The sequence below is a fragment of the Lactuca saligna genome, chromosome 4 (genome assembly GCF_052625555.1).
Source record: "Lactuca saligna cultivar CGN05327 chromosome 4, ASM5262555v1, whole genome shotgun sequence".
In the NCBI taxonomy this organism is placed as follows: domain Eukaryota; kingdom Viridiplantae; phylum Streptophyta; class Magnoliopsida; order Asterales; family Asteraceae; genus Lactuca; species Lactuca saligna.
Genome location: NC_136420.1, coordinates 270,838,681 through 270,857,952, shown reverse-complemented (window position 1 = coordinate 270,857,952; position 19,272 = coordinate 270,838,681). Strand labels below are relative to the sequence as shown.

The following is a 19,272-nucleotide window of genomic DNA, read 5'->3' as shown; positions in this document are numbered from 1 at the left end:
TTGGTGTTTGTTTTTCTATAACAAAATGCATACTAATTTTGCAATGAATAACCTTTGTATTATAGCTTGCATATCTATAAATCAAGCAAAACATATTTTCCAATTTAATTCATTTTCTCATGATTCTTAATAGGCGAAGATGCTCAAAGTTAACAAACCTAGAGTTCATCTTTTCTGCTCATATGGTTGGTCTAGACTCTAGATGATTCAAGCAATATATTGTAGTATTGTACTTTAACCTTTTTCGTTTTTAGTAGAACATACTTTAGATACCTTAAAAAATATACACAAATTATCTTTTTTTTGGATCGTGCTTAGCACGGACCTCAAAGTTTTCTAGTATATATATATATATATATATATATACTAGAAATTTTGTATCATATCTGCATTGTAATCACCCAAAATTTTTAAAATTCAACCTTATAACTTGATTGTTTCCAAAATCTTTGGACTTTTACCATTATCTTCCTTCAAATGATGTCTTTCTATCGGAGACCTCCTGGTGGGCTTCATATACTGCCGTTACAAATCAAATGGTGTAGGAGGAATATAATGGTAAATGTTTGAAAATCTTGGAAGTAAATCAAGTTAAGGGTTGAAGTTTAAGAACCTTAGACGATTGCAATTTAAATATAATGCAAAACAATATAGTATAATGTGGTTAGATCCCTAAGCTTATATAAAGTTGTTAGGTATATTCACTTTACCTTTTATATATATATATATATATATATATATATATATATATATATATATATATATATATATATATATATATATATATATATATATATATATATATATATATATATATATATATAAAGCTAGGAATAGTAAAGTTGAAAGTGTGAGGTTGCAATTCTATTTTCTTTTACAGTAATTTTATGTCATTATGTAGGTAGTTTGTGTACAGGTGGCCTCACCGTTTTATCTACCAATCAGGCTTCATTTCTGGCTTTATCAACAGTAGATAACATCCCCATTCCAGTGTTTCCAGGATCACCGACTCAGGGTTCGCCGATTCATCATTTCAGAAACGTCTCCATTTCCTGTTTCTCCCTTGCAACGTCTTCTTCAACATCTCTGGGAATCCTTCGTTCTCAAAACCTTTCACCAACACAAACAGTTCCTCCATATTATTTCTCACCATACACATCTCTGTTACCGCTATTACTCTCCAATCAAAAGGTTACAGAACTGTGGATTATCCACCGACAGTCTCTCCTCTATCTTCTTCTAATTCCTCCACTTCCCGCCGCTTCTCCAAAACCCTTTGATCTCTATCTGAACTCATTGGCATCCTTTCTATCACTAACCATCACCGTGGTACCAAATCGACTACCTATCTATTCACTTAGAGGTTGATGTCTGCCTTCCCATGGATTTCCAGGGCAAAATCATAGAGGTGCTTCCATGGCGAAGGGTGGTTCGTCTCTGTACCAATCTACCTCTTTCCTTCGTTCTTTGATTTTCATATTTCCGTTGCTATCAGTGGTGTCGGCTACCACCGTCGACTGCTACCGACACTAAGAAGCCGACCAAACCTAAAGCCTAACCATCACAGCTTGCTTTTGATTACTCGATTTCTTTTTTCGTTTCTGCAGACAAAGATGGGTGAAGACATATCTGGAGGAGACGAAATGAGGATTAGCAAAGTAACATTTCTATCTCTCAGTTACTTATTACATATGAAAAATCATAATCTAATTTTCTTTTTATATCCTATATCCAGTTGTCGTTTACTTCTAGGTGAGGTAGATGATGCATTATACTATTACAACAAATGCTTGGAGTCTGAGGAAATCATTTGTTTGGATAGGAGAATGACAATTGAAGCTGTGGATGGCCTGCAAAAGGCACAGATAACTAACCACCTTTGATGCAGGTTTTCGCATTTGCGACATTTAAACTAAATCACCAATTTGCTCTTGGCAGAAAGTGTCTGGTTATTTAAAGCTCTGCAGAGGGAACTATCACTGATGCTTTATCAATAGGCTCTTATTCATAGAAATTACTTAACATGAAAGGAGGGGCTCTTCTTGTGTTATGTGATGCTCTACATGTAACATGAGTAACTAAGAATCGAGAATGTGGGCCCCATGAGTCATTAGTTCATTTAGCTGTTACCATACGTGATGCCTTCAGAGAAAATATGGAAGAGGTCGGAGTATCAGCTGCTGTTGAGGTTTATTTTTTTCTTCATACTTTCTTATCTCAATAACGTATGAAAACAGATGAAGTACCCCTTAATAACGTAAACGTTCAAAATGATGTGATATATATGCTTGTGCCCACAACCTGTTTGAAGAAATGTCTTTTTTTGTTCATCCGCCTGTATGGAAACTATTTGTTCCTGTTGAATTGGGATTGAATGACAACATCATCCCCAGAAGAAACCACCAGTAAAATAAATAACACAATCTATTTTTCCCATACTTTAGTCACTAATAAGGGTATTTGTGTCTTTTGACAGGTGGTGAAGTTTTAGTAAGAAAAAGGGTAAAAAGAAGATATAGCTAGATGATTACCCTAATTCTTTTTTGGCAGAAAGATTTTTCGAAATACGCTGCGTAAATAATAGAAGGATTGAAAATAAACCAGTAAATGTAAAAATGAAAGTACAGAGGTTTGATTCTTCTAATGGTTATTTGTTTTCCGTTGTTCGATTTTTCAGAATCTCTTATTCAACCTAGACAGAGGCGCTGATCGTATGACAATAACATTGGTTTTTACTTGACTTGCAATCTACAAGCAAAGCCAGTCGACTTTACCCTTTAAACATTTTAACCCCCGAATAATCAATAAACTATGTAGTCGATGTAAACTCCTTTTGGAAATGGTTTAATCGAAATCCGACCCCGCAACACGGGGTCACTTTTCTAGTTTTTATAAAAAATCTATAACAAATTTATTAAAATAGAAAAAAAAAGGATAAAAAGATAAAAAAAAAATAGTGAGTAGATATTTGATGGAATGAAGGGTTAGTGGAATAGTGCACCAGAAAACACATCAAACACAACTGAAAACGATGTTGATACGGTCGAAACTATTTCAAAAACATTGGCGGTTAATTTCAGTTTCGGTGATCGGAATTGTGGCGAAGTGCTTGAGAAACATAGCAAAGTCAAGATTATTATCAGAGATTTAAAAAAAGGTAATCATCTATTTGAAATCGCACATCCAAACACGCTGAGAATTCCGATCTAGCAAAATAAACAAAATAAAATTCACTTTTTACTGTTATCAATGATTCCACGAGTTGAAATTTTATCCAAACTAGTGAAGAGGCCCGTGTATTGCATGGGTCATATTTTTTTTTGGTTGATGTTTGGTGGAAGTAGATGTTGCAATCATTAGCAGTTTATGGTAACACGGTGCTATTTTCGGTAAAACAAAATGCAAGTACGTTACTATTACATGAGGGTAAGAGGGTTAGGATTTTTTTTACCTGAAACACACATAAACCACTAGTTTTTAGGTGATAAATGCATGTTTTGCAATCTATTCAATAAGAATCAAAGAAAACATGTGGCATCTTGGCTGATACACCGTTAACTAAGTGATCATGACATGAATCACTAGCATTAGAACCGTAACGACTCCTTTTTGAAAAATGAATCTGTGGAAGTTGTATGTTTATGATCCATTAAAAAAAAAAAGCAATCTCACAGTAAAGTATAACTCAAAGAGTACAAAATTCAAGGGTATTTGATTAAAAGTATTGTTCAAGTGATTAAAAAGTCATAATAGTACCCGACTTTCATGAAGTTGAAGTTCAAGCGCAACCTCTCTTCTGTATCTTCCGCAATAACTTCCTCTAAAAGCGACAAAAAGCAAATTTTTAGGGCTAATGCTATAAAACGGAAAAAAAGCAAAATCAAGGGTACGCTTGATATCATTTTTTTTTTTTTTTTTTTTTTTTTTTTTTTTTTTGTAATTTATGCAAAAAATACCTTTGCATTTGGAAATATTCCTCTTAGAATTATTTCCAGAATTACAACTATTGCTCAAAAGTAATATATATCATCATCCTACGATTCCTTAATTTCACCTCTCAAAAGTCTTACTTGCAACAAAAAAGTGTGTTATGACTCCGAATTTTCAACTTTTACTAATGATGTCATAAAAACTGCAAAATGTTCCCAAAATTCATCCCCATGTTTAACAAAAGCAGATGGCAATTAGCGAAAAATATTTTTGTAATAAAATATCAAATCTCAAATTTAGAAAAACTTTACTTTTTTCGCCTTTTACTGAAAACCCATTATACAATTTGTTTTTAAAGAAAAGTTATTGAATATTTTTTTTTGTTTATTTACGCCATTATCTGTTAAAATAAGTTACTATGTTACATATGTTTATTAGTAAACAAATTAGATGTGTTGAAAATAGTCTCTCAACAAAACATTCCAACCCAAAACATCCTAACACAGGCCAAAACAATCCGGTAGTAGTCATGATATATCACAACAATTCACCAAATATGATTATTTTAGCTACTATACTTAACATGAAAGTTCATAATATTGATGTCCCTCACTCAAAATGTATAAACCACTAAAAAGTTCAATGTAATAATTATGAGTAACTATATTTCAACAATAATGTCACAAAGATAAGGTAGAAAATGTTGAAAATATATAATGTCAAAGATGCTTATTCTATTTAAACTCAGGCAAATAAGTTTGATGCTAAAGACTTCATTTGCCTACAAAAGTTATAACTTATTTTTTTGTCAATTATAAGGGAAAATGAACAGGTAATGTTGATGGACCGATTTATAGAATATTTACTTACCTTGTGGGTTGAGTTCCCGGTTTGACTCAAGATCCTCAAGATCCCTTCCATCTCTCACATTAGGGTTTATCTCCATCTATAAATATATGTGATGAGGAGCAAATCAAAACACACGAAAATACACTAAGAAATTCGTATGGTTCATTGCTGGGGGATTTTAGAGAGAACTCTTGAGATCAACTGGAAAACTCTTCCTAGTCTCTAGATCTGAAAATCTCAATGGAACAAGGTATGTAATCATTATTTCAAGTTTAAGTTTTCTTTTAATCAGATTCGAGGTTAAAGATTCAAACTTATGCTTCCGCGTTTATGTTTTGGTTATATAAAAATAACCAACAATTGGTATCAGAGCCTTCTCGAATCTATTATTGGAAATTTTATTTTGGTTTGGGTTTGGTTAATCTTTGAACTAAACATACCTGTAAGGCCATGAGATTTCTTGAAACTTCAAAGTTGTTATTAGAATAAAGAAACAACTATGTTTTTCGATGTGAAGTAGAAAAGAAATATCAGTTGATCTTAATTCTCCTAGTCGTCTTGTAGTCGTAAATATTTTCTTGTAAACAAATCATGGTATTAACCAAAAGGAACAAATATTATATTTTATTGCCTTTTGATTTCAACTGTTTAGACTAATCATTACCGCTTTCCTTTTTGTTTACCATGCTCTTTGTTTAGTATATATAAACATTTAATATTATTAATGAGACTTCACTGTTGGTCGTCATTAATTTTAGTTATAATCAAATTAATAAATGATCTCAAAGATTTTGAAAATTTTTCCTTGGCTATTGTCTCAATCACCAAATTATTGTTTGGGTTGTCAATAAATAAAAATTATGAGATATTAACAGTTTATCAGCCAAGAGAGATCAAAATGCTTGCTTTACGGTATCTTTTGAAATTTCAAAATGGTTTATTTATTTTGAGCAATTATATGTTATACATATTTTTCAAATTTGAAAGTTATCCTTGAGATAATTTAAGAAATTAAGGGAATTAATAGTTAATTTATTCATCTTTTATGCACCTTTATATTCTTACGAGGGATAGTGTTAAAAGATAACTTCAAACACTTTATAGTGTTTTTCTTTTTGGATTTTATAAGTTCTGCCCATGTATTTGTTAAATAAGTACTCATATTTCGTTAATGTTGTGTTTTTTTTTAATCATTTAGTTATCGGTTGTAACAACATTAACAATTTTTTTTATTTTATAAAATCCAATAAAGAATCATTGGTTTATAAATATCATTTTTTTTGGTTTGTGATCAATATAATGTTGTTACTCAAGTAATCTCAATTATTTTAAAAATTTTGGTTATTCGATATTTTCTTATGTGAATTGTGTTCCACCTAAAGACATACCTTATACACAATGTCACAATTTGACAAATATTTCAGGTTATCAATAAACTTAAATTATGACATGTTTATTTATTTTCAGTGTAAATTAATTGAGGCAATATATCACCAAAGTGATATCTTTTGAGAAAATTAATTTACATAGAACTTAAATTTTATGGTTTGTGTTTGTTAATGCGGATATTAATCGACCCAAAGGTAGATTAATGTTTGGTCAGATAAACACATGTTTGATGATAAATATATGACAATTTTTAGGTTACATGTCATTAAGAAGTCAATCCAAAGATAAACTTATTAATTGACAAGATATATTGTCAATTCTTATTATCAAAATTTATAGTTTATGTGTTTATTAATGCGGGTATTAGCCGACCCAAAGGTAGACTGATATTTGGCCGAATAAACATATATGTGGTGATAAACATGTGGCGATTTTTTGGTTCAATGTAATTAATAAGTCAATCCAAAGAGGGGCTTGTTAATTGACATGATTTATTGTCAATGTTTATCTCTAAAATAAGGTTATCTCTTACAAGTTAGTATTACTGTCCAAAGACTTGATATTAATGTTGTGTTGATACCTTATAAAGATGTCATAAATTGAATTTATTGATTACGGTTTATGGATTAATGAGCATAAAAATAGAGTTGCTTATGTTTGAATTATGGTATTATATTTGTGAACATTGATCACATTTATGAGTCATGTACTCAATGAGATTAACTTTAAGGAATGGAATGAGGGCATTATGTTAGTTCTCAATTGTATGAGTATTGACCTTGCATTTTTGGATAGAGTAACACTCTTTGAGGATGTTGAGTTTGGGGGAGAAACAAGGTTAAAACATTGTCTTTAAGGAGGAATCAATCTTGATTCCTATTATTGTTTTCGATAGTATGCAAATTATGGAAAAGTGATCGACAATGTTATTCAATCTCTTATTCAAAATACACAAACTCAACAACCTCAACTTTGGATATCCTATGCGTGGTACCACATTTTTCATCAATTTTTTTTCTCTTTTGGTTTCGAGGTAAATATAATAGATGATTTTGTGTATCACAGATTAAGTGGGAGTAAATTTATCTTTTTGGTTTTAGGTAGATATATATGCAACTCAAGTTTGGATCTATAACAAAAGTCTATATGCTCAACTACAAGAAATTCAGATGTTTTGGAGATCATTTTTATTAAGAATTAGATTTTATTAGATGCCAAAATGGTTACTGATCCATATCAGGACACTTTTACATTTTAGCATGATTAACCATTTCATGGAATATACTTTGGTAGCTTCTTCCATAATGGCATCATAATTTATAGCGTGGAATATGGTTGCGAAAATTTGTCACGAGGCTACACATTATTGGTATTGAAAGACCATTAAAGTTGTGATAATAAGTCAGCAATGTTATATTCCAACAACAGAAGTTTTATTAAGTCAAAGCATATTGACATCAAGTTTCCTTCTGTTAACACAATAGTGCAAAATGGTAATATATATATATAGCACATATGAACGAACTCCATGAAAGCGGATCCACTCATAAAGGGATTACCTCCCTAGGTCTTTCATGAGCATACTACACACGTTGGTGTGATATTTGGTTTTAGTGGGAGTTTTATGGTGCTTAATGTTTTGTTTAAGATCAATTATGTTTTTCTGTACAGAATTAAGAATTTAGTTAACTCGATTATTAGTTGCACTTATTTGAAGTTTGATCTCACTTCAATCTAAAGAGGAACTCGTTGGAAATCTATTTAGATTTTAAAACCACACATCATGTTTAATCTATGTCGTTAGTTATATATGTATATGTGACCATTGAGAGGTTTAGTTACGTAAATTGTAACGAAGGCCGCTTTGATCCTATACTATTATGATTAGTGGACGAGATGGTTTAAGGGTACCAATGTTATAATAACATTCATTAAAGCGCTTATACAGTTATACGTACGTTTATATATTCGTGGTCTAGTGGGAGATTGTTGGATAATTATGGGACCACTTCATAAATTTGTACGATATGTTATTAAATCCAGTTATTATGGTAAGAGTATAAATTGTTGATGGACCGATTTATAGAATATTTACTTACCTTGTGGGTTGAGTTCCCGGTTTGACTCAAGATCCTCAAGATCCCTTCCATCTCTCACATTAGGGTTTATCTCCATCTATAAATATATGTGATGAGGAGCAAATCAAAACACACGAAAATACACTAAGAAATTCGTATGGTTCATTGCTGGGGGATTTTAGAAAGAACTCTTGAGATCAACTGGAAAACTCTTCCTAGTCTCTAGATCTGAAAATCTCAATGGAACAAGGTATGTAATCATTATTTCAAGTTTAAGTTTTCTTTTAATCAGATTCGAGGTTAAAGATCCAAACTTATGCTTCCGCGTTTATGTTTTGGTTATATGAAAATAACCAACAGGTAAATGATACAACCCTACTGAAATTGGATTGCCATAATGCAGAGCAATGTTCCAATTTCTTTCAGAGTAATGATTTAACTTGTTTATAAATTAGCACCCCTAAGATCGAGCCAAATTATGCCTATATACCTGAACATAACAGAACCGCTTTCACTTCCCCTCTCAAACGTCACAGTGATCTTGATCTCTGTAGAAAATTAATTAAAACATATGTTAATGGTTATCAATAAGAAACTCCCCACATTTGACTTCTACACCAAAAGTTACGTTTCCATTTAACAAAATTTGCCACTCATTTTTAAATAGTTAGAAAGAATAAAAAACCAACCAACTTCGACTAAATAAATCCTCCACCCTAGCCTTTAAATCCATTCATAAACCAAGAAAATCACTAGTGGTCGAGTAATGATAAATCAAACGAAAAGGAAGAAAATGTAATACTAACCATATCAAAGTTATGAATAAAACAAACATCTTTTTTCTAATAGAATGAACAATCATATATTTTATCTTAGTTTGAACAAAAGAATATCGTTGTGTTGTGATTATCAATAAAAGTATCAAATCCTTATGATTACACAGCAATTTACTCTCAAAATGCTCTCAAAAGTAAACTGTACAGAAACTGTAAATATTTATACCAAGTCAAACTGCATCTTACTTTTTTTAGTCGATATCCCCACTAAAAAAGAGTAAGAAACCAAGGGGAAATACAGAGACGTGCTTAAAGTTGAAACTCAGCCCACTTCCATTTATCTCCCTGACAAAAATGGTAAATATGGTAAAATATTTTTCACAACCGTTATGCCTTAATATATAACTCTTAATAAAACTGTTATAATTAAGTGAAAGACACATGCAACTAGAAATGCGATCTGATAAGTAAATTTACATTCCTTGACCAAACAAGTGGTCTGGCTTTCTCCACAGAAGTCCAAAAGTCTTCCAGCCACACCCATCGCCATCTCACATTATCTTCTATCTTCTTAATCTGCTTACGATGATCATCCAGATTCATCTCATCCAAATTTCTTCGCAATCATTTTAACTTTGCTTAACAAAGATTTGATTTTTTTCAGGATCCTTCAATCACACCTTCAATGGCGTCTTCTTCAACTTCATCCATTCGCAAGATCTTTAAGTATGATGTATTTTTGAGTTTCAGGGGCGAAGACACTCGTACGAGCTTCGTTGACCATCTTTATCATGCTCTCAAGCAAAAAAGCATTCATACTTACAAGGACGACGAAGAAATCAAAAAAGGGGAAAACATCACTGATGAGCTCATCGGATCCATTGAAGACTCCAAATTCTACATCATTGTTTTCTCCAAGGGATATGCCTCTTCATCTTGGTGCTTGAATGAACTTGTTAAGATAATGGAGTGTCAGAAGACGAACGAGCATACCGCTTACCCCGTTTTCTATGATGTGGAACCACAGGAAGTCCGGAAACAAGAGGGGGCAGTGGCTGACGCCTTTGACATCCTTAAAAATAAAGAGGCTGCTGGAATATGGAGAAAGGCTCTCAAAGAAGCGGCAGATCTGGCTGGGTGGGAGTTGAAGAACACTGATGACGGGTAATTCTCTCATTAGATCTCTGCAATATTTTGAATCTTTTTGATCTAGTGAATAACCTGGAGTCCTGGATATAAATGGCTCTTATATGGCATCTTAGATTGTCAAATTTTAATACGTAATTTTTCATATGTTAATTATAGATCTGAAAGTGACAGGTCATATGGGATTTTGAGTAAGCTAACTGAATCTTCTTTAAAATGCAGGCATGAAGCTAAATTCATACGAAAAATAGTTGAGGTGGTTTCACTAGAGTTACGTTCCATTAGTTTCCACATTGATGAAAAGCTAGTCGGAATGGAGACCCGGATCAAAGATCTTGTACCATCTTTAGGGATTGGTTGTGACGATGTGCGCATGATCGGGATCAAGGGCATGGGAGGTGGTGGAAAGACAACTTTAGCAAGAGCTGTTTTTGATCACATATCCTTTCATTTTGAAGGTACAAGCTTCGTTGAAAATGTCAGGGAAAAAGATTCTTTGTCCGGTTTAACGCAGTTACAAAATCAAGTCCTTTCAGATGTCTTAAATGATAAAGACATCAAAGTAAGTGGTGTTTATGAAGGGAAACACATGATGAAGAGGAGGATGCCAAATAGGAAGGGTCTTGTTGTTCTAGATGATGTTGATCATATAAACCAACTTGAGGCGTTAGCAGGTGATCCTAACTGGTTTAAGGCGGGAAGTGTAATTATCATTACAACAAGAGATGAGCAAGTGCTGGTAGCGCACCGAGTGAAGTTCATTCATGATGTCAATCTGCTATCATATGAGGAGGCAATTTGCCTCTTCAGTAGGTTTGCATTTGGGAGAGATATTCCAATTCAAGGGTATGAAGAGCTATCAAGACAAGTTGTACATTACGCGGCTGGTCTTCCCTTGACGATTAAGGTTTTGGGTTCGTTTCTTTGTGGAAAAGATGAGCTTGAATGGATAGATGCCCTAGAAAGACTAAAAACGATTCCGGAAACACAAACTTTGAAAAAGTTGGAAATAAGCTATATATCTCTAGAGGAGGATTACAAGGAAATGTTTCTAGATGTTGCATGCATCATGAAAGATTGGGAGATAGATGATGCAATCAAAGCGCTTGAATGTTGTGGGTTTCATGCTAGAAATGGTTTAAGAGTTCTTCAACAAAAATCTCTCATAACTATGTATTATGATTGCCTAGGCATGCATGACCATATTGAAGAAATGGGCAGGAATATTGTTCGTCGTGGGCACCCGGATGAGCCTCACAATCATAGCCGATTGTGGGTTGAAGATGAAATTGGTGAGATATTAGCTAATGATTTGGTAAGGATAATGTTTACTTATATTTGGTAGAGAAAAAACCCAACACATATATAGTTATTATGACACAAGTTTCATGGTGACTTATTTTGGATTGCAGGGTACTAAAGCAACAAGGTGTATACAATTCCACTCTATGAAATTCAATCCACATATTTTTATAAAAGGCTTGAGAAAGATGAAGGAACTTAGATTTCTTTCCATTGTTGGAGATTCTTCCAGTGATTTGGAGTTTAGTATGGCCGGCTTAGACTTCCCAAATGCTCTACGATATGTGGATTGGACCTATTACCCTTTTAGTTCTTTACCCACAATGTTTCAAGCAAATAATCTTGTTGCACTTAAAATGTTTCGCAGCAGAATTGTACAACTTTGGGAAGGTGGAGAAAGTAAGGTAAAATTATGGTTGATCGATTGATCTGTATGATTCATTATATAATGTTATACATACATTGTTCTGTTATTACACCAATATTCATTTTGTTTTTTGCTTATTTTAGGTCTTTAACAAGCTCAGATTTCTTGACCTCAGTTGTTCAAGGTTGAGTACCATTGACCTTGGGCTTACTCCAAATCTCGAGACATTGACTCTTCATGATTGCAATGATTTGCTAGAACTTCATATGAGTGTTGGATGTTTAAAGCTCACCTCTGTTGACATTGAAGGTTCAAGGTTGAGTGCCCTTGACCTTCGGCTGGCTCCAAATCTTGAAAAGTTGCTTCTTTCTGAATGCAACAATTTGGAAAAACTTCACTTGCCCGGAAGATGTCTAAATCTAATAGAATTAACACTCACCGATTCAAATTTGAGGACCCTTGACATTGGGCTGACGCCGAATCTCAGGTGGTTACATATTAATGAATCTGATAGTTTGGAAGAACTTCACATGGCCAATGAATGTCAAAAGCTCACCAAACTCAATATTAGTCATTCAAAATTGAGGACCTTTGACCTTGGGATGACTCCAAATCTAGATACGTTAAATCTTCAAGAATCCCGTTGTTTGGAAGAACTTCACATGGCCAATGAATGTCAAAAGCTCACCAAACTCAATATTAGTCATTCAAAATTGAGGACCTTTGACCTTGGGATGACTCCAAATCTAGATACGTTAAATCTTCAAGGATCTCGTTGTTTGGAAGAACTTCACATGGCCAATGAATGTCAAAAGCTCACCAAACTCAATATTAGTCATTCAAAATTGAGGACCTTTGACCTTGGGATGACTCCAAATCTAGATACGTTAAATCTTCAAGAATCTCATTGTTTGGAAGAACTTCACATGGCCAATGAATGTCAAAAGCTCACCAAACTCAATATTAGTCATTCAAAATTGAGGACCTTTGACCTTGGGATGACTCCAAATCTAGATACGTTAAATCTTCAAGAATCTCGTTGTTTGGAAGAACTTCACATGGCCAATGAATGTCAAAAGCTCACCGTACTCAATATTAGTCATTCAAAATTGAGGACCTTTGACCTTGGGATGACTCCAAATCTAGATACGTTAAATCTTCAAGAATCTCGTTGTTTGGAAGAACTTCACATGGCCAATGAATGTCAAAAGCTCGCCGTACTCAATATTAGTCATTCAAAATTGAGGACCTTTGACCTTGGGATGACTCCAAATCTACATACGTTAAATCTTCAAGAATCTCGTTGTTTGGAAGAACTTCACATGGCCAATGAATGTCAAAAGCTCGCCGTACTCAATATTAGTCATTCAAAATTGAGGACCCTTGACCTTGGGATGACTCCAAATCTACCTACGTTAAATCTTCAAGAATCTCGTTGTTTGGAAGAACTTCACATGGCCAATGAATGTCAAAAGCTCGCCGTACTCAATATTAGTCATTCAAAATTGAGGACCTTTGACCTTGGGATGACTCCAAATCTACATACGTTAAATCTTCAAGAATCTCGTTGTTTGGAAGAACTTCACATGGCCAATGAATGTCAAAAGCTCGCCGTACTCAATATTAGTCATTCAAAATTGAGGACCCTTGACCTTGGGATGACTCCAAATCTACCTACGTTAAATCTTCAAGAATCTCGTTGTTTGGAAGAACTTCACATGGCCAATGAATGTCAAAAGCTCGCCGTACTCAATATTAGTCATTCAAAATTGAGGACCCTTGACCTTGGGATGACTCCAAATCTACATATGTTAAATCTTCAAGAATCTCGTTGTTTGGAAGAACTTCACATGGCCAATGAATGTCAAAAGCTCGCCGTACTCAATATTAGTCATTCAAAATTGAGGACCTTTGACCTTGGGATGACTCCAAATCTACATACGTTAAATCTTCAAGAATCTCGTTGTTTGGAAGAACTTCACATGGCCAATGAATGTCAAAAGCTCGCCGTACTCAATATTAGTCATTCAAAATTGAGGACCCTTGACCTTGGGATGACTCCAAATCTAGATACGTTAAATCTTCAAGAATCTCGTTGTTTGGAAGAACTTCACATGGCCAATGAATGTCAAAAGCTCGCCGTACTAAAAATTAGTCATTCAAAATTGAGGACCCTTGACCTTGGGATGACTCCAAATCTCAAGAAGCTATCTCTCAAAGAGTGTCATAAATTGGTAGAACTTCGCACTCCCATTGGATGTCTAAACAAGCTTGTCCATCTAGACTTAAGTGGTTGTTTGGGGTTTAGCTCTTTTTTGTTTTACATAGTTGATTATACTTCTTGTAGTGTGGATGAATCACTTGAGGTTGGTCCTTCAGCTAAATTAGTGCTGATTGTGGAGACCTTAGAAAGATGCCCGCTTCACCCCGACAATAACTTGCCAAAGTTTTGCCTTAAGTGTTTGTATGAAGAAGATCGAACCTCATTTCCTACAAATCTTGAGATGTTTCTTTCTGTAGTTATGTGTGCTTGCACAAACCTTGAGACATTTTCACAAAACATTTGTGGGTTACGACGTTTAAGAAAGCTTAAACTCAAAGGCAGTTTTCTAGAGACAGTCAAGGATCTTGACCAGTTAGAATCTCTCGAGGAGCTAATTTTGTCATCTACAACAATTAAACATCTTCCAGATAGCATTTGTATGTTGAAACATTTGAAATCTCTTGAACTTATAGATTGTCTGCTACTTGAGAGGTTACCTGAGGATCTTGGCCGGTTAGAATGTTTAGAGAAGCTAACTTTGCAATCTACAACAATTAAACATCTTCCGGATAGCATTTGTATGTTGAACCATCTGCAATCTCTCAGACTTATATTCTGTTGGCTTCTTGAAAAGTTACCCGAGGGTATTGGCGAATTAGAAAGTTTAAGGAAGCTCACTTTGTCATCTGCGATGATTAAGCATCTACCCGATAGCATTTGTATGTTGAAACGTTTAACTTCTCTCAAACTTAATCATTGTTTGTTGCTTGAAAAGTTACCCGAGGGTATTGGCGAATTAGAAAGTTTAAGGAAGCTCACTTTGTCATCTTTGAAGATTAAGCATCTACCGGATAACATTTGTATGTGGAAACATTTAACTTCTCTCGAACTTGATCATTGTTTGTTGCTTGAAAAGTTACCTGAGGAACTTGGACGTTTAGAACATTTAAGAGAGTTATGTGTACGAGGTACAAGCATAATTCATCTTCCACAGAGCATTCTTTTGGTAAAAGGTCTGCGTATCTACGGGTCGAGGGAACTTCTTGAGTCGTGTGGGTTTACATCGGAGATACGAGGCTCACTATATTACTGCTACGTATATTTGCCCACAGTAGAAGTCTCCAGCGATGAATTTTTTGATGCTTTGTAACAGGTACTTTCTGTGTTCTTTATTGATCATGTCACACTGATTTAAATAATAAAATTGATATGACGGTAACTAAATTTCACCCACAAATCAAAATTAATAATCAAAAGAAAATAAAGTACTATACATGCAAGACAATATTCGTCTTAATTTGTTCTCTTCTCTTGATTTTTTCTCTTAAAAAGCTAAATTCAATGATTTTTGCAGAAAAGAGATGCTGAAAAAATGGATTAAGCCTACACTCAGGTAGATTTATTGAAGTATATGTTTAAATAAGAAAAAAAAATGAAACTTGAAAGTACAATGTTATAACTGGCTAGATCATTCAAAGTATAAATGTATAATAATAAGTAATAGTTGAAAGTACAATGCTCTTGTTATGCAGAATTTCAAAGTATAATGTTCTAATAAGTACAAATTAAAAGTACAATACTATAATTGGGTAGACTTTTCAAAGTGTAATATTTAATAAGAAAAGAAAGTAGAATGCTATATCTGGAAAGTATAATGTTCAAATAAGAATATAATTAGGTAGATTTTTCAAAGCATAATGTTTTAATAAGAAAAAAAATGTAAGTACATTGCTATATTTGGGTAGATCATTCAAAGTATAGTGTTCTAATAAGAAAAGGTTTTGAAAGTACAATGCTAACTTGAGTAGATTTTTCAAAGTACATTGCTTTAATAAGAAAAACAAAGGAACATGTTGTAATCAAATGAAATGAATGTGGGAGGCCATACTACATCAATAAATGAAAGTACGTTGCTATATCTTAGATTAGTCTGATACTTATGTATGAATATACATGTGTATAAATGTATGTATGTATGTATGTATCAACATTATTTTCCACATTATATTACAATTTAGAAACGGCTGATCTTTTATCATCCACAATATAATCTATGTGTTCACCTTGAAATGTGTGTGCAGATACCGGTAGAAGAATGGTTGATTCCAAGTTCAATATCTTTGACTTTGTGTTGGGGATTCCTGATGATTGAAGCATTGTTAATAGTTGAAATCAATGTGAGACTTCTTCAAAAGAAGAAACACATAGTGGACAAAGAGAATGAGTTGGAAGTGATCTCCATTAGAACCATAGCTCAAGAGATATTAGGTTGGGACTTTCCAAAAGTCATTTGAACTGCAAGATTTTGATAATAAATTTGTTCCATTCTTCATTTAATGGAACAATCAAATATTGATCCGTAGGTCTTGTTTGTAACTTTGTTTTTAGACTTAGAGCTAAATGTTTTGTATTTTGAAATATAATTTTAGCTTACCACTCTGATTTTTCATGGATCAATCTAAACCGTATCCTGATTAACAATAAGATTGTAGTTTTGAAAATTATGAATCGTCTCATATGTGTGTTGATTGCAACCTTAATTGTTTGTGAATAGAGTTTTGATAGGTTTCAGGTTTTAAAGTTGCCATAAAAGTCATTTCACTAAGAACTATTGTAGTTTCTCTGTTTTCTAGTTGATCATTGTACTCTGAATTAAAAGGTGGTCTTTTTGGTCTTGTTGTAGACGATAATAATTATTTTTTAGCCAAAAACCCAAAAATTAAGTTAGGTGGTCAGTGTCTCGACTTTGGAAAAGGTTTATATGATGGGTCTCTACTAATCCAGTGACTTATAATAGAAAAAGGAAATTTTCCACAGGTAACTTTCTTTATGTTATTTTATAGAGGGACAAGTTTATTGTTGTGTGTATGCTGCTAATAGAACTGGACATGAAACATAACACACATTTCTTTATGAACTATTTTTTTTTTTTGGAACTAATCATGGGTGGTGATAATATGTTAACTAATCATGGGCAGCTGCCAAAGTAGTTTTATTGCACTGATCATGGAGAATAGAGCATTAGATAGATTTCGCTCTTCAACAATCTTGGCAGCTGAAGTGAATATTGTTAATTGACCTTCATTTGATCCGTAAATAGGCCATCTATTTTTTTTTGATCTGGTCTCATAATTGCAATGGAGATGGAAGTGTTATGGATTTTAATTGATACTTGTATATCTTAACTGTTTTGTTGGGTGCCTCATTACTGAAGTTTCAGTATTTTTCTACATTTTAGTAAGCAATAAATTGAAAAGACTCAAATAACTTGGTTCATCTTAATTTCATATCTTCTCTTGATCTTTTCCCATGAAAAAGTTAAATTCAATGGTTTGCAGAAATAAGATGCTAAGAAATATGACATATGTATGTTGGGGTTAAATGTATGAGTTAGAAACATACTTTCATTTGTTTTTTTTTATCGTACATCCTACTTTCATTTACTCTTGTTAAAACATTGTACTAAAAAAGTCTAGCCAACTATTGCAATACAATTAAAATACAAAGCAATTTCACTTCTCTGACCGGGTAATGGGTATATCAATCAAAGTATAATGTTCTAATAAGAAAAAATTTGAATCTTGAAAATACATTGCTACATTTGGTAGATTTTCAAAGTATTATGTTCTAATAAGAAAATTTTGAAAGTATAGTTTGAAGAGCTTTTAAACACATATTAATTCAATCCTTTTAATATCAAGAGTGGATTAAATTCTAAAATCTAGGTGTAAAAAAGAGCTTTTAAACATGTTTAATAAGAGGTCTAAACAACCATTGATGCTTGTTCCTTTTGATTTTGGTTCTGCATATACAATGTAAATGAAATCACTAAGAGCTGCAACAAGAAACATAGAAAGTTTCAACTAAGAGCACCACTAAACATCCACACCCTATTTTCTCTATTCGGGCATTGGAGGAGATTCTTTCTCAACACACGTACCTTATTTCAGTCTGCCTTAGAAAGGGTAAACGATAGAAATAGAGAAAAAGATCATCAGTATTAAGAAAAATTACCTAATTAGTCAACACTCAACAGGCGGAATGAATCGTTGGGGGAGGGTTCATACCCATCTAAGGTCTCAATCGAATTATGTCCCCTGCAGCCCTTGTGAAATCAAAAGCGTTACAAACATTGAATAAAGAACTAGGAAGAATCGCAGCACATAATGCTTCAAGCTTACGTCCCAAATTCGGCCTTTAACCCTATGTAAAACCATATATTTTGATTCGAGAGAGACTTGACGTTTTGAGCATGAAATCAAATTTAAAGAGTAGAGATATACTTAGCCATTCCGCGTGAAATAGATCATCAGATTATATAGACTTAGAGGGTGTTTAGCAAAGCTTATTTATATTTATTTAAAAGGGATTTTCTAATATGTGCCCTAAGGGCACATATAAGAAGTATTAATTATAAAAAATATTATCATAACTAAATTCGAAATACATTTAATATGGAAATTATTAATGCACTCCACATGTAATTATGGTAATATTTCTTATTATTAATGTATTTTATAATTAATTATGGTAATATATATTTTCAATTAATGTTTATTATATATGTCCTTAGAACACATATTAGAAAATCCTTATTTAAAAAGCTTATAACTTTATGACTTATAATTGTTAAACCCCTTACGGAGAACATTGTATTAACACAAATATCTATGAATTATATTATATTATACATAAATGAATAAAAAGAGATATAAGTATTAGATTAAATATAGAAATGATCCATGTGGTTTAGTCGAATTCTTAGTTTTGGTCCCTAAGTTTAAAATTTAATAGGTTACATCCTTATGGTTTGTGAAAATTGCACTGCAGGTGGTCTTTGGTCCATATAAAAAGAGCAAATTACCCTTTCTTTCTTTTTTATTTTTCTTTTACCAATTTATTATATATATATATATATATATATATATATATATATATATATATATATTATTGTTTTTATCTTTATTTTAGTAGAATTAATATATATTATTTATAAAATTATTATTATTTTTTAAATCAATTATCTAAATTATATAAAATCATATTATTATTATTATTATTATTATTTATTTTTTTTTCTTTATTTATTTATCTTTGTTTTTGTGGTGTAAAAATATTTTAATGTTTTTGATGTTTTATTTAAATATATTTTTAATATTATTTTTTTTAACG

The 19,272-nt window shown here is 32.7% G+C and overlaps 1 protein-coding gene and 2 long non-coding RNA genes across 4 annotated transcripts; 2 read left to right on the top strand and 1 right to left on the bottom strand.

Annotated features, from left to right (window-relative positions):
• The first annotated feature begins 925 nt into the window (after positions 1-925).
• Positions 926-2,672, top strand: LOC145043617 (uncharacterized). Its single transcript, XR_013681080.1, has 3 exons — positions 926-1,658; positions 1,736-2,188; positions 2,477-2,672. It is a non-coding gene; the product is annotated as an uncharacterized LOC145043617 (long non-coding RNA).
• Positions 2,673-3,533: 861 nt separating this feature from the next.
• On the bottom strand, positions 3,534-4,885 carry LOC145039132 (uncharacterized). Its single transcript, XR_013679750.1, has 3 exons — positions 4,801-4,885; positions 3,757-3,820; positions 3,534-3,622 (listed from the first exon to the last, which is right to left on the bottom strand). It is a non-coding gene; the product is annotated as an uncharacterized LOC145039132 (long non-coding RNA).
• Positions 4,886-9,707: 4,822 nt separating this feature from the next.
• LOC145043616 (uncharacterized) lies at positions 9,708-16,601 on the top strand. Of its 2 annotated transcripts, XM_078992319.1 has the most exons (6): positions 9,708-10,186; positions 10,391-11,483; positions 11,581-11,874; positions 11,981-15,253; positions 15,455-15,493; positions 16,182-16,601. In XM_078992319.1, the coding sequence occupies exons 1-4, from the start codon at positions 9,708-9,710 to the stop codon at positions 15,248-15,250; spliced, it is 5,136 nt and encodes a 1,711-aa protein (XP_078848445.1). In that variant the 3' UTR covers positions 15,251-15,253; positions 15,455-15,493; positions 16,182-16,601. The 2 variants fall into 2 exon arrangements, with proteins under 2 accessions (XP_078848445.1, XP_078848446.1); XM_078992320.1 differs by lacking the exon at positions 15,455-15,493.
• The last annotated feature ends 2,671 nt before the right edge of the window (positions 16,602-19,272 follow it).

Coding starts and splice junctions, on each gene's coding strand:
- LOC145043616 (XM_078992320.1), top strand. CDS start 9,708: ATGGCGTCTTCTTCAACTTCATCCATTCGCAAGATCTTTAAGTATGAT. Junction 10,187..10,390: donor TTGAAGAACACTGATGACGG/GTAATTCTCTCA, acceptor TTTAAAATGCAG/GCATGAAGCTAAATTCATAC. Junction 11,875..11,980: donor GGGAAGGTGGAGAAAGTAAG/GTAAAATTATGG, acceptor TGCTTATTTTAG/GTCTTTAACAAGCTCAGATT.